General features: G+C 46.3%; 1 protein-coding gene across 3 annotated transcripts in view; it reads left to right on the plus strand.

Annotated features, from left to right (window-relative positions):
• The first annotated feature begins 6181 nt into the window (after window positions 1-6181).
• The window catches only part of LOC125133013 (zinc finger protein 154-like), a 32797-nt gene continuing 25195 nt past the window's right edge, over window positions 6182-13783 (plus strand). For 2 of the 3 annotated variants that reach the window (XM_047790965.1, XM_047790964.1), the window contains exon 1: window positions 6182-6400. In XM_047790965.1, coding sequence (XP_047646921.1) covers window positions 6197-6400 — 204 coding nt within the window. In that variant the 5' untranslated portion in view covers window positions 6182-6196. The remainder of the gene's footprint in view (window positions 6401-13783) is intronic. The other variant, XM_047790968.1, reaches the window with a different exon arrangement.

Here is a 13783-nt window from a genome sequence, read left to right on the forward strand (position 1 = left end):
TAAAAGCTGCAAGAGTAAAGCCTGTTAACTTCTCCAAACTATCTCCAAACTGTCAGAGGTTTGTCAAGGGAAACAAAAAAGTCCATCAGCTTTCTTAGACTCAGAGAGGCATTGAGAAAATATACACCATTGGACCCAGAATCAATGGGGGGGCAAATAATTCTTAAAGACACATTTATAATTCAGTCAGCACCAGATATACAGAGAAAGCTCCAAAAATTGGCTTTTGGCCCTGATCAGAACCTGGAGCATCTCCTTAGAGTAGCAACATAATCAGGACCAGGAAGAACAAAAGGGACACAGGAGAGACAGAGAAAAAGCTGGGGCTCTGGTTATGGCTTTACAGGGAGTCAAATTGGGAGCTTCCAAGGGGAGAAGATTAGGGCAGAGACCTATGCCCGGAGCCTGTTTCCTCCTGGAAAAGAGAGACACTTTAAATGGGAATGCCCCAAGGCTCAGACCCCACCACCTAGGCCGTGTCCCATATGTTAAGGAGATCACTGGAAGGAGGATGGCCCTCAAAGTTGAAGGTCCCTGGGGTCAACCCTCAAGCCCAGGATCAAGACTGATGAGACCCAGGGCTTTCTGTACTGGCTCATGTTCTCATCACCACCCAGGAGCCCCGGGTAACTAAATGTAGGAAGACAGCCTATCAACTTCCTCTTGGACATGGGAGCCACCTTTTCAGTCCTCTCCAACCCTGGGACCCCCCCTCAAATCTGTCACCATTCGTGGTATTTTTGGCAAGCCAGTTACAAAATTTTTTACACAGCCTTTAGCTGTGACTGGGAATCTATTTTCTTTTCTCATGCTTTTCTGATTGTTTCAGAGAGCCCAACTCCTCTTTTAGGAAGAGATATTTTGTCAAAGGTTAAAGCCTCAATTCACATGACAATGAAGCCTAATCAAGGTTTATGCCTGCCTTTGATGGAAGTAGATACTGACCCAGAAGTCTGGGCCACAGGAGGAAAAATAGGAAGAGCCAAAAATGCTCAACCAGTAAAAATAACTCTTAAAGATCAAAATTTCTTCCCTTGCCAAAAAGAGTATCCTCTGAAACCTGAGGCATGATGGGGACTTAAAACAATCATAAACAACCTAAAGGAACAGGTCTTATTAAGCGAATGTAACAACCCCTGTCACACCCCTATATTGGGAGTACAAAAGCCTAATGGGGATTGGCGCCTAGTGCAAGACCTTGTCTAATACATGAGGCAGTGTCCCATCGCATCCAGGGGTGCCGGTATCACTAACTCTGTGCCCCTGACGGACAAGTGCCAGAGTCCAGCTCCAGCAGCCAGAGAATTTCCCGAAGAGGAGGGCGGCAGGCGCAGGAATAACCGAGACACACACTCTTGAGCAGTGTTCACGCAGTCTCAACTTTATTTCTGGATAGCAGTGACTTAAATAGGAGAAAAGACTCTTAACTTGCAGAAGCAGTAAGAGTTAAAGATGCACTGCCCAGGCAGGGTGTGCTCTAAACCCATTAAGAGATAACCAGGTAGGACTAATAGATCACACTGGCCACAAACGTCAGAGGTGTAAGACATCTCGGGACCTCTGTGATTCACCACAAGTGCATCGTGTCTTTAGGGCAGGCACTTGGCTAGTAATGCAGCAACCACAACCTGTTTTTCTAACTTGTATTTAACAATCAACAACAGGCCTTTACGCCTATTTTCTTTTTATAGATTAATAAATCAGCTAACGAAAAACAACTTATCGAACTAATTAACAACTCTAAATGCTTCCAACTATATAAAACTTATTTTAAAACTACAGTTAGCAAATACCATTGTTATCTGTGATTCTCTTAGAAGGAAAAGGAATCTTTCTAAAAACTCACATAGTTTAGGTGTAGAAAACAGAGTTCATTTCCCAAACATTTAGCAAGCAAGAACGACTCCCAAGATTTAGATAACAAGTTAATGAGTTTTTTCTTTAAGGCAAGGAACGAGGAGTTAAGGCACGATAAACAGAGCACAGAGTCATTGTTAAAACAGGAAGGACAGAGATTTAGAAACTTGTTTTCTCAGGCATAACAGCCTCATGCTTTCTGTGTGCTGGCGGACGTGCTGCTTTGCAGCCTTTCTTCAGAATCCCCTGGACTTTGCCATCAGGCAGGTTCTCTTCTTGAAAATGTCTTCTTGAAACTCGGCTCCCAGCAGACACGGCCCAATATAGGTGCTGGACAAGGCGAATTGGGAAGAGGCTGAGAGCAGGACCCCACGTTGGTACCCCTGCCTTCAAAGACAAAACCTCCTTAGAAGATTAGAGGATGGGAACTCTTCCTCCCACTCCCAGTGTCTCTGCTGGGAGCTGTCTGCCTTCCTGTGGCAAAGACTTTTGCTTGCTTGCTGCCTGTGTGTTTGTGAAGTTCATTCTTTGCTCCGTGAACAAGAGCCTAGATTCTGGTAACCTATTTCTGGTAGCGGTATTGGTCATTTCAGAAGGCAAGAGGCCCCCAAAATATGAGGTTATGAGTTTTTATGGGCTGGGTAATTTCATACACTAATGAGTGGGAGGATTATTACAAACATTGGCGGGGGGAGCACAATACCCAGGAACTGGGTTCTGCCCACTTTTGTGCCTTTTATGGCTGGCCTCAGAACTGTCATAGCACTGTGAGCCTGTCATTTAGCTAATGTATGACCATGAGACTATAGTGACGATTTAGGTCTACTGAGAGTCAAACTTTTCACCATCCGTTCTAACCAGTTTATTTCATATCTTCAACAGCCACGTCATTCTTCTGAAGGTTGTGCCCTGTCCCCTTCCCTCCTTTTTCAAAAGGAACACCATCATTTGTCATCTCTCATGGCCCTCCCTTCCCATGGGAGGCATTTTTCTCAGCACAATTGCATTATGTTCAAAAGTCATCTTCAAGGCTGTGTCCGCCTCCCCCCTTGAGCCTAGCATACAGCCGGTTGTCCAAGAAATTGGTCTAAATGAGAACTAAATGGAAAGCGAAGGGCTCTACACACACGTGTTGACTGAAAGAAAAAAAAAGCACAATCCACAGATTGCGAAATATGGCTTTGTTTTGTTTTGTTTTGCTTTGCTTTTTAGAGCCACACCCATGGCATGTGGAAGTTCCCAAGCTACAGGTTGAGTTGGAGCTACAGCTGCTGGCCTACACCACAGCCACAGCAATGCCAGATCTGAGCTGCACCTGCAACCTACCCCACAGCCACAGCAACTCCAGATCTGAGCCACATCTGCGACCTACACCACAGGTCACGGCAACACCGGATCCTTTACCCACTGAGCGAGGCCAGGGATTGAACCTGCAACCTCATGGTTCCAAGTCGGATTTGTTAAACCATTGAGCCACAATGGGAACTCTGAGAAATATGTTTTATTTGGTGAACTTCCCAAGGATTTCAAGCCCTAGAAGACAGTCTCTCAGATGGTTCTGAGAGACCTCTCGAAAGAGAAACGGGTGGAGCCAAGATATATGTGAGATTTGAAACAAAGTCCAGGTAGTCAGAACCTGATTTTAAAGCTTTTCTTTGTGGGGAGTTTCCATCACAGCTCAGTGGTTAACGAATCCGACTAGGAACCACTGGCTTTGCTCAGTGGGTTAAGGATCCTACATTGCCGTGGCTGTGGCGTAGGCCTGCGGCTGCAGCTCTAATTAAACCCCTAGCCTGGGAACCTCCATATGCTGAGGGTGTGGCCCTAGAAAAGACAAAAAAAAAAAAAAAAAAAGCTTTTCTTTGTTTTGGAAGCTCTAAGAGTCTTTTCTTTGATATGTACCTCAGCTATCTGGGAGTTGCCTGGGGAAGCCCATTTGTCTGAGTCCTAGTCTCCTCATGCTCAGCCTTGGGGTGGTGGTAGTGGCTTAATGGCTTGATGATGGCAGAAACCTTTCTTTGCTGATATGGCAGGCACCATTTTTCATTCCCACACAAATGCTCAAAAGCCTCCTTCCTCCAGGTCTAATGTGTGTTTTCCAACACCTCCAAGCAATGAACTAAATTCTGACACTATCTACTTGGAGATAAGGTTAGATCCCACAAATCAAGGGCTCAAGCCCGCAAGATTGCCCTTCACCTCAGATACCAATTGCAAATCCAGTGATCTTTAGGCTATAGTTAACAGTTTCCAGTAACTCCTTTCCTGGGGTTGATTAATTTGCTAGAGAGGCTACAGAAATTGGAGAAACATTTACAAATTTTTAAAAAGGATATTATGAAGGATACAGATGAGCAGCCAGAGGAAGAGGTATATAGACTGCAGTCTGGAATGGCTGTGAATGAGGAGATTCTGTCCCCATGGGACCGGGGCACCTCACCCTCCCAGCATATGTTCATGATCTGGATGCTGATCAAATCTTGTTCAAGAATTGTTATAAAGCTTACTATTTTTCTTTTCATTTCTTTCTTTCTTTACTTTTTTTTTTTGCCATTTCTTGGGCTGCTCCCAAGTCTTGAGGTTCCCAGGCTGGGGGTCTAATCGGAGCCGTAGCCACCGGTCTATGCCAGAGCCACAGCAATGCGGGAACCGAGCCGCATCTGCAACCTACACCACAGCTCACAGCAATGCTGGATCCTTAACCCGCTGAGCAAGGGCAGGGACCGAACCCACAACCTCATGGTGTTACAGCAGCTACCCAGCAGCCCTGCGCTGCAGCGATTCAGCTCTGGCAACAGCCCTGTCTATAGCATACCAGCTCCAGCAGCTCTGTGGCTGCAGTGGATTAGCTCTTTCACCCGGCGAGAAACCAAGCAAGCACTCGGAGAGGTGGAGAACTCAGGTTTATGATGCCGGCGGGCTCAGAGGAAATCGCTCTCCAGAGTCTGAGCCCGGAAGAAGGGTTTCACAAGGCTTTTATGGGCTCCCTCTTCCGGGTCCAAGCTTGGCTAGTTGGACTGGAGTGACGTCAGGCAAGGGAGTAGATGTGGAAACAAATTTACAGAAGCAGATGTGTCGGAGAGGGTGGTTGGGACAGTTGGCTAGACTTTGCTTAGTCATCATGGCCGGGGTCTCTCCTTTCTACATTTTTATTGGGGCATTTTCTCCTACAAAGGTTCCTAGTGGATCGTTAACCATTGAGCCATGATGGGAACTCCAAGAATTGTTATAAAGCTTAATCTGCACTCCTTCCCAGAGGTCTTGGGTGGGGCTGAAAATTCCAACTCTAATTTCTAGGTTTCCAAGGGGATTAGCCCCATCCCCAGGCTATCGAGGGGCCCCACTCTAGTCACCTAAGCAGCACAAACCTAAAAAGTGAATGACAAAAGATACTTCCAGGCAGTTGCCCTTGTGGCTCAGTGGAAACAAATTTGACTAGTATCCCTGAGAATGCCAGTTAGACCCCTGGCCTCACTCATTGGGTTAAGGATCTGGCATTGCTGTGGCTGTGGTGTAGGCTGGCAGCTGTAGCTATGATTTCACCCCTAGCCTGGAAACTTCCATATGCCACAGGTGCAGGCCTAAGAAGAAAAAAAAAAAAAGATACTGTACTTCTATAATTCAGGAACTGTCCACGTGTCTGAGGAGCTCTGTGCCAAGAAAGGGGACAAAAACCAAATGTTACTGAGCTTTCTCCAGATTCTTAGGTAGCAACATCATAAAATGTGAATTCGCTCCCACAAGGATGTTTAGGTAGGTAATACATTTGTTTGATTTTCTTTTTTGGGCGCACCCTACCACATGGAAGTTCTCGGGGCAGGGATTCAATCAGAGCTGGAGCTGCGACCTACTCTACAGCTGAAGCAACGCAGGGTGATCTTTAATCCACCGCGCAAGGCTGGGGATTCAACCTGTGCCTCCACGAAAACAAGTAGGACCCTTAACCCACTGCGCCACAGCGGAACTCTTTATGTACAATACATGTTAGTAAACTCCTGTTTGTTTTTCTCTTGTTACTGCCTTTACTTACTAAGCCTGAGCTGAAATGTTAAGAACTATGTAGAGGAAGTTTCCTCCCCTCTATCTCTAACCACTTTGCTGATCAATTGCAAACAACACTCCCGTACAGTTAGCCTTTGGCGCATTTAAGAAGGAAACTCCTCCCCAGCCCTTGAAGCGTAGATGCCTTTTCCCAGAGTCTCTCTACGTAACCAGTGACTTAGCTCCGCGGGGCCTGGCTGAGCACCACCCCTTCTCTGGCCCTGAAGCGCTGTGGGGCCTACACTACCCAGAACACACTGCACCGGAAGGACAGTGTGTTCTGGGTAATGTTTCTCCAATGAAAGACCAGGACAGGGGTATTTCCGTGCCCAGGAATCCTGTTAAGGCTGGACTTCCGGTAGCCCCCTGGTGGCGGCCACTATGGTTTCTCAGTGTTGCTCCCCGGACAGAGGCTCTGAGGCCAGTGTCGGGGTGGGGACAGCTACACCCTGCGCCTCTCCGCCCACAGACGGCTGCCGCCGCGCCCAGGCACCCGCTTCAGGTAAATGCTGGTCCTTCGGGCCCCTCACAGCCCCCACCCCGAGTGCGGGGCGCCTGCTCACATGTCTGCAGCCCAGGCCCAGTGTCCAGGATGGTGAGGCGGTCGTGGGTGAGGCCTAGTTTCTGGCGGTGTCATGGCTCATGGGAGAGGGTACAGGTGGAGGGGTCGGCAGGTGCCAAGGCTTGGAGGTCGGGCAGGGCCGGGAGGATACGGGAAACCCGAGGTGCATCCTGTGTCTTCAGGAAACTTTGAATGTGAGGTGGAGTCACGCCTGGACTGCAAACGGAGGGACCTGGGAGCTACGGAGGGTAGGAACGGAAGAGGACAGTCTGCATTAGGGATTTAAAAGCTTACCAAAAAGCTGCTCAGAGGGGGAACAGACTTGAAGGTGGTGAGAACAGTGAGGCCCAGAGAAGCGAAGCCCTTGTTCACGGTTACAGATCTAGTAAGAGATAGCTTTGAAGACTGGAACACAGAGGGTACTAAGTTGACCCCAGGCCACCTGGTTCCAGGACCGGGTGGGGATACGGGGTGGTACTGCACGCCTGAAGCCCAGCCATGGCTGCCTTCCTCTTCCCATATGTTCTGAAGGTTGAAAAAGAATTTTGGGAACAAGGAAAGAGGATGCCTGAGGCCCTCACTGGTCCTGACACCACCTGCCTAGTGGCTGGTATTGTGTTGTCTTGAGACACTTCCCTTTCTGTTTTTCTAGCTCTTGCCTGTATGGGGACCCTGGGAGAACCCCAGTGAAAGCCAAAGGTAACAGAGGCCTAGCCATTTTTGGCAACAAATGTAAATAGATGTGCACATTATTCCAGGAACACACATAGCAGCATGAGCAAATGCTTGGCGGTGTGACTGAGTTGGGAACAGGGTACAGCATGTTTCCATTCTTTCTGTTAAGAACAAAGCAGGAATCAAGGATCAAGCCAGGGGAGTTGCCTTCGTAGCTCAGCAGTAACGAACCCAAGTAGTATCCATGAGGATGCAGGTTGGATCCCTGGCCTCCATCAGTGGGTCAAGGATCCGGTGTTGCCAGGAGTTGTGGTGTAGGTCCCAGACGAGGCTCAGTTCGGGTATTGCAGTGGTGTAGGCCGGCAGCTGTAGCTCCAATATGACCCCTATCCTGGGAACTTTCAAATGCTGCGGGTGCCGCCCTAAAAAGGGGGGAAAAAAAATCAAGCCTGTACTGTGGTTGCCTGAGAATCTGGGCATCTTTATTATGGAGTTAGAGATTTGTATAAGAGGAAGGAGAATCTTAACTAGGTTTAAAAGGAGTTCCTTCATAGTGTTACGGCGGATACCCAGCAGCCCTGTGCTGCAGCGTATCAGCTCTGGTGACACCCCCGTGGCTGTAGCGTACCAGCTCCAGCAGCTCTGTGGCTGCAGTGGATTAGCTCTTTTACCCGGCGAGAAACCAAGCGGGCACTCGGAGAGGTGGAGAACTCAGGTTTATGATGCCGGCGGGCTCAGAGGAAATCGCTCTCCAGAGTCTGAGCCCGGAAGAAGGGTTTCACAAGGCTTTTATGGGCTCCCTCTTCCGGGTCCAAGCTTGGCTAGTTGGACTGGAGTGACATCAGGCAAGGGAGTAGATGTGGAAACAAATTTACAGAAGCAGATGCATGGGGGAGGACTGGTTGGGACAGTTGGCTAGACTTTGCTTAGTCATCATGTCTGGGGTCTCTCCTTTCTACATTTTATTGGGACATTTTCTCCTACAATAGTTCAGTGGTTAGTCCAGGGAGTTCCTTTCATAGTTCAGCGGTTAACGGGAGCCCGACTGGGATTCATGAGGATATGGGTTCGATCCCTGACCTCACTCAATGAATTAAGGATCTAGTGTTGCTGTGAGCTGTGGTGTAGGATCTTGTGTTGCTGTGGCTTTGATTTGACTCCTGGCCTGGGAACCTCCATATGCTGCAGGTGCAGCCCTAAAAAGCAAAAAAAGAAAAGAAATACTTCATCCAGGAGTTCCCATTGTGGCTCAGTGGGTTAAGAATGGGACTAGTATCAGTGAGGATCCAGGTTCAATCCCAGGCTTCACTCAGTGGGTTAAGGTCACAGATGCGACTCAGATCTGATGTTGCCATGGGTGTGACATAGGCCAGCAGCTGCAGCTCTCATTTGATCCCTACCTCAGGAACCTCCATATGTCACAGGTGTGACTCAAAAAAGGAGAAAAAAAAAAAAAAAAGCTCCATCAGGCTACACTATGAAGAAGAGATTATGGGGTTAATGTAGGTGGCAGGGAATCTAGGAGGAGGCTACTGCTAAAATCTAGATGAGTGTTGATGGACCAAAGTGTGACCATGGTGGAGGGAGAAAAGCTTGAAGTCTAGTTCCATTTTTATTTATTTGTAATTTTTTAATTTTTATCTTTTAAGAACTGCACCACTGGCATACGGAAGTTCCATGGCTAAGGATTGAATCAGAGCTGCAGCTGCTGGCCTACACCAGAGCCACATCAATGCCAGCTGTGAGTTCTGTCTATGACCTACACCATAGCTCACAGCAACATCAGATCCTTAACCCATTGAGTGAGGCCAGGGCTCGAACCTGCATCCTCATGGATCCTAGTCTGGTTTGATACTGCTGAGCCACAATGGGAACTCCATAGGTCCATTTTTATTTTTTTTAATTTTTATTTATTTATTTATTTTTGTCTTTTTCTAGGACCGCACCTACGGCACATGGAGATTCCCAGGCTAGGGGTCGAATCGGAGCTATAGCTTACCTTTTTATTACTTAAAGGTAACAAAAATATTACCTTTGCAGTGAGTGTGCACCGTCTTTTAGTTTTAATTGTTCCATCCTTATTCAACAACAGAGCATTCACACTGGAAAAATGCTGTATAAGTTCATTGAATGTGGGAAAACTTTTACTGTGAGGTCTACTTTCCAACATCATTGGAAAGTTCACACTGGAGAGATGCCTTATGAATGCAGTGAATGTGGGAAATTTTTTACCATAGCATTGGCCTCCATAATCATCAGAGGGTTCATGGTGAAGAAAGGTCTTATCAGTGCTATGAATGTGGGAATTCTTCTACTGGTAGAGGTGTTCTCCATGTTCATCAGAAAGTTCATACTGGAAAAAGGCCTTATGGGTGCAGTGAATGTGGAAAATCTTACCAGTTATCATCAGAGAGTTCACTCAGGAGAAAGGCCTTATGGGTGCAGTGAATGTGGGAAATCATTTACTGGTACATGTGGCCTCTGTGATCATCAGAGAGTTCACACTGGAGAAAGGCTTTATGGGTGTAGTAAATGTGGGAAATCTTTTACCAATTACACTGGCCTCCATTATCATCAGAGAGATCACTCAGGAGAAAGGCCTTATGGGTGCAGTGAATGTGGGAAGTCTTTTACTGCTAGGTCTGGCCTCCAGGATCATCAGAGTTCATGCAAGAGAAACACCTTGTAAGTGCAATGAATGTGGGAAGTCTTTTACCTTGAGCTCTAGCCTTCATCATCACGAGAAAGTTCACACTGGTGAAACACCTTGTAAGTGTAATGTGGGAAATCCTTCAGGAAAAAAACTACCTTCTTTTGACATTGAAGAGTTTACACCATGTAAAGGTCTTATCTTTTTAGGAACTGTACAATTGTCCTGTTCAGTATAATGGCACTGAAAGAGCCATCTGTCTGAGTTAAATTTTGTACAAATGTTCACAGACAATCCTCTGTAAGTTTGAGTTATAGGAAAATGTATGTGGCTCTAATTGCCCAAGTCTCTTGCCAGATTTATGTCACTGCCAACTTCTCTGGCCTTGGGAGTTCCCTGGTGGTTTAGAGGTTAAGGATCTGATGTTGTCACTACTGTGGTGCAGGTTTGATCCCTGGCCCAGGATCTTCTGCACGCCTCAAGCGAAAAAAGAAAAATTAAAAAAAAAGCTATGGTCAATTGCCTGGTATGTCCCCACAGTCTGCATCAGTCATCACTCCAGTCCACTCAGGGAAGCTGACCTCTGGTCCTCCAAGTAAAGGTTTGTGGATTCCTGTGATCTCAGTGATGTTTTAAGAATCCCCCTGTGGCTTAGTTGGTTAAGAACCCAAATAGTAACCATAAGGATGCAGATTTGATCCCTGGCCTCCCTCACTGGCTTAAAGAGCCAGCATTGCAGCAAGCTGTGGCATAGGTCAAAGATGTGGCTTGGATCTCATGAGGCTGTGGCTGTGGCATAGGCCAGAAGCTGCAACTCTCATTCAACCCCTAACCCAGGAACTTCCATGTGCTGCACATGCATCCCTAAAAAGACAAAAAAAGTATACACATTTAAAGTTTTGATGTAGATATGAACCTTTGAAACCATCATCATAGTCATAATGCCATATCCATCATTGTATATTTATCTCATGTCCTTTTATAATCTCTCCCTACCCTTCCCTCCCTCCACTTAAAATTGAAACTTACGCATTTTCTAGAATTTACATGGCTGGAATCATTAAATGTTTACTCTTTTTTTCTTGGTTTACTGTGTGGTATATAGCTACTTAGAGATTTATCATTGATGTGTGAATAGTTCATCCTTTTTTGTCATTGAGTGATCTTTGGATAGATCACTATTCATTCATCTGTTTATGGGCATTTGGGTTGTTTCCAGGTTTTGACAATTTAAAAATAAACATGATACAAACATTTGTATATATTTCTTCAAATGGATGTGTTATATATATATACTTTTTTTAGGGCCACATCCGTGGCATATGGAAGTTATCAGGCCAGAAGCTGATAGACCTAGACCACAGCCACAGCAATGTGGGATCCAAGCCTTGACTTTGACCTATATCACAGTTCATGGCAATGCCAGATCTTTAACCCACTGAGCATAGCCAGGGATTGAACCCACATCCTCATGGATATTAGTTGGGTTCATTACTGCTAAGCCACAATGAGAACTCCCAAATGGATATATTTTATCTTTTGTCAATAACTTAGAGTAGTGTTTGAGTCACAGGGTAGATGAATGTTTAACTTTTGAAGAAACTAACAAGTTTTGATCTAAAATCTCTTAACTACCAGGGTTCTCTTGTGGCACAGTGGGTTAAGGGTTGGCATTGTTACTGCAGTAGCTTGGGTTGCTGCTGTGACATGGGTTTGATCCTTGACTCCAAGAACTTTCATATGTCACAGGAGTGGCCAAGATATGAAAAATAAAATGACTGACTACTTTTTGCATTATTACTGGCAGTGTATGAGAATTTCATTTCTTCACATCCTAGTGAATCCTGAGTTGTTCAATTATTTTAATTTTAGCTCTCATTTTTTTTGGGGGGGCAGTCCCCACAGCATATAGTATGCAGAAGTTCCTGGGTCAGGGATCAAACTCAAGGCACAGCAGTGACCTCAGCCACAAAAGTGACAACACCAGATCCTTAAACTGACGAACCACAAGGGAACTCCAGTGTTAGCTCTCTTAATAAGTGTGTCATGCTATCTCACTATTGCTTTAATTGCATTTCTTTAAGGATTCATAATGAGCATTGTTTGGAGTGTGAATGTCTTTGATAAAATGTGTGCTCCTGTCATTTGGGATATTTTTCTTTATGAGTTGGGGCTGTTTTTCTTTAATGAGTAGGACAGAGCAGCAACAAAGATAGATTGGAATGTTACCCATTTTCACTCTTTGAATAACAAGTGATTCTTGCTTTATGGAATAATCGTTTACAATGCCAGATCCTTAACCCACTGAGCAAGGCCAGGGATTGAATCTGCATCCTCACGGATAGTAATTGGATTTGTAACCCACCAAGCCACAGTGGGAACTGGGGCTTGCATTTTGAACATTTCTTTTCTTTCTTTCTTTCTTTTTTTTTTTTTTTGTCTTTTGTCCATTTTTAGGGCCGCACCCATGGCATTTGGAGGTTCCCAGGCTAGGGGTTTATCCGAGCTGTAGCTGCTGGCCTATTCCAGAGCCACAGCAACGCTAGATCTGAGCCGCATCTGCAACCTACACCACAGCTCATGGCAGCGCCGGATCCTTAACCAACACTGAGCGAGGCAAGGGATCAAACCCGCAACCTCATGGTTCCTAATTGGATTCATTTCCACTGCACCATGACAGGAACTCCTGAACATTTCTTTGTAATCCTCACAGTGCTCTGGGCAATGGGGACTGTAATTGTGTTGCTGAGGAAATCCAGGATCAGAAAGATGAAGTGAGTTCCCCAAAGTCACACCACAGTGTCAGATTCTAGAGGCTGGACTCAAACGTGGGAGTCTAGCTACAGAACTGGGGACATCCTTTTTTCACGACATGGAAAGCCCTAAGCTGAGGACAGATGCACAGCAAGGTTCAGACTCAGCTGCTGCTGCTGTTATTGTTGGAATTATTGGGATCATTTTCCCATTCTGTGGATGTCCCAGAGCAGTTAATATCTGCTTCTCCTCCCTCAGTCCTAGAGGAGAGCCATTGTGTCATCTCCAGTGGCTTCCTCCGTGAAGGACTTTGCTTTGGGCCACAGTTGCATTATGTCTACACCGGTTGGCCCCCAGGAGACCTTGGTGATCTGGGCCTGGGTCTTTCTGGGTCTTCCTGATCCACTTGGGTGCCTGGCTTTGAAACCATCCAACTACTCAGTGGTCAGTGGCTTGCTTCAATTTGACTATTCAGCTGTTTGGGGGCACATGACTCAGATGTTTACCTGGAGGCATAGGGACAGCTAGGTAGGAACCACAAGACCTTGTATTCAGAAGTGATGCTGGAGACGTGGGATGGTGGCTCACCTCTCCTCCATGCAGGGCCTCTGCAGCCTCCCTCATGCTGTCCTCAGTCAAAGCCTGTTAGGTCAAGAAAATGCCACCTGGAAGGAGCCCTCATCCCTCTGTCTCCCTGTCTCTACCAGGATCTCCAGGTAGGTACATACTGCTATGAATACAAGCTTAACCCGGTGGCCCTCACACTTTGGCCACACCTGATATCCATGTCACATAGCCCACCAGGTGGGAACAGATTGGCCAGGCCTAGCTGGGTCAGATGTCCCCTCAGCCCAGTTATCAGCATGATGCATTGTGTCAGAGAAGAAGATGAGTCAGGCAGCACCCTAGGGAAGATTCTTGCTGTCGTTGCTCCACAGGTGTCTGTTAAATAACCACCCTGGTGAAAAGCATCTGGTGGTGTGTGTACACACCTAAGAAAGTTGATCACTTTTTCTTGCTTCCCTTGCTGCTTTCAGGAGGAAGTCTGGGTTCTCTGCACTCCCATAACTTAGTCATTTCCCATTTCCCTTTTCAATAGAGGGAACACCCTGGGCAAACCCCATGAGATCCCTAGCACTTAAGAGCATTATTTTCATTTCCTTGTATTTTGAAATACATGGCCAAATTCCACTTGTCACAAGTCAAACTGGTTTTCCCAGTCACCTGAGAGATAAAAATAATTT

The sequence above is a fragment of the Phacochoerus africanus genome, chromosome 8 (genome assembly GCF_016906955.1).
Source record: "Phacochoerus africanus isolate WHEZ1 chromosome 8, ROS_Pafr_v1, whole genome shotgun sequence".
Taxonomy (NCBI): Eukaryota; Metazoa; Chordata; class Mammalia; order Artiodactyla; family Suidae; genus Phacochoerus; species Phacochoerus africanus.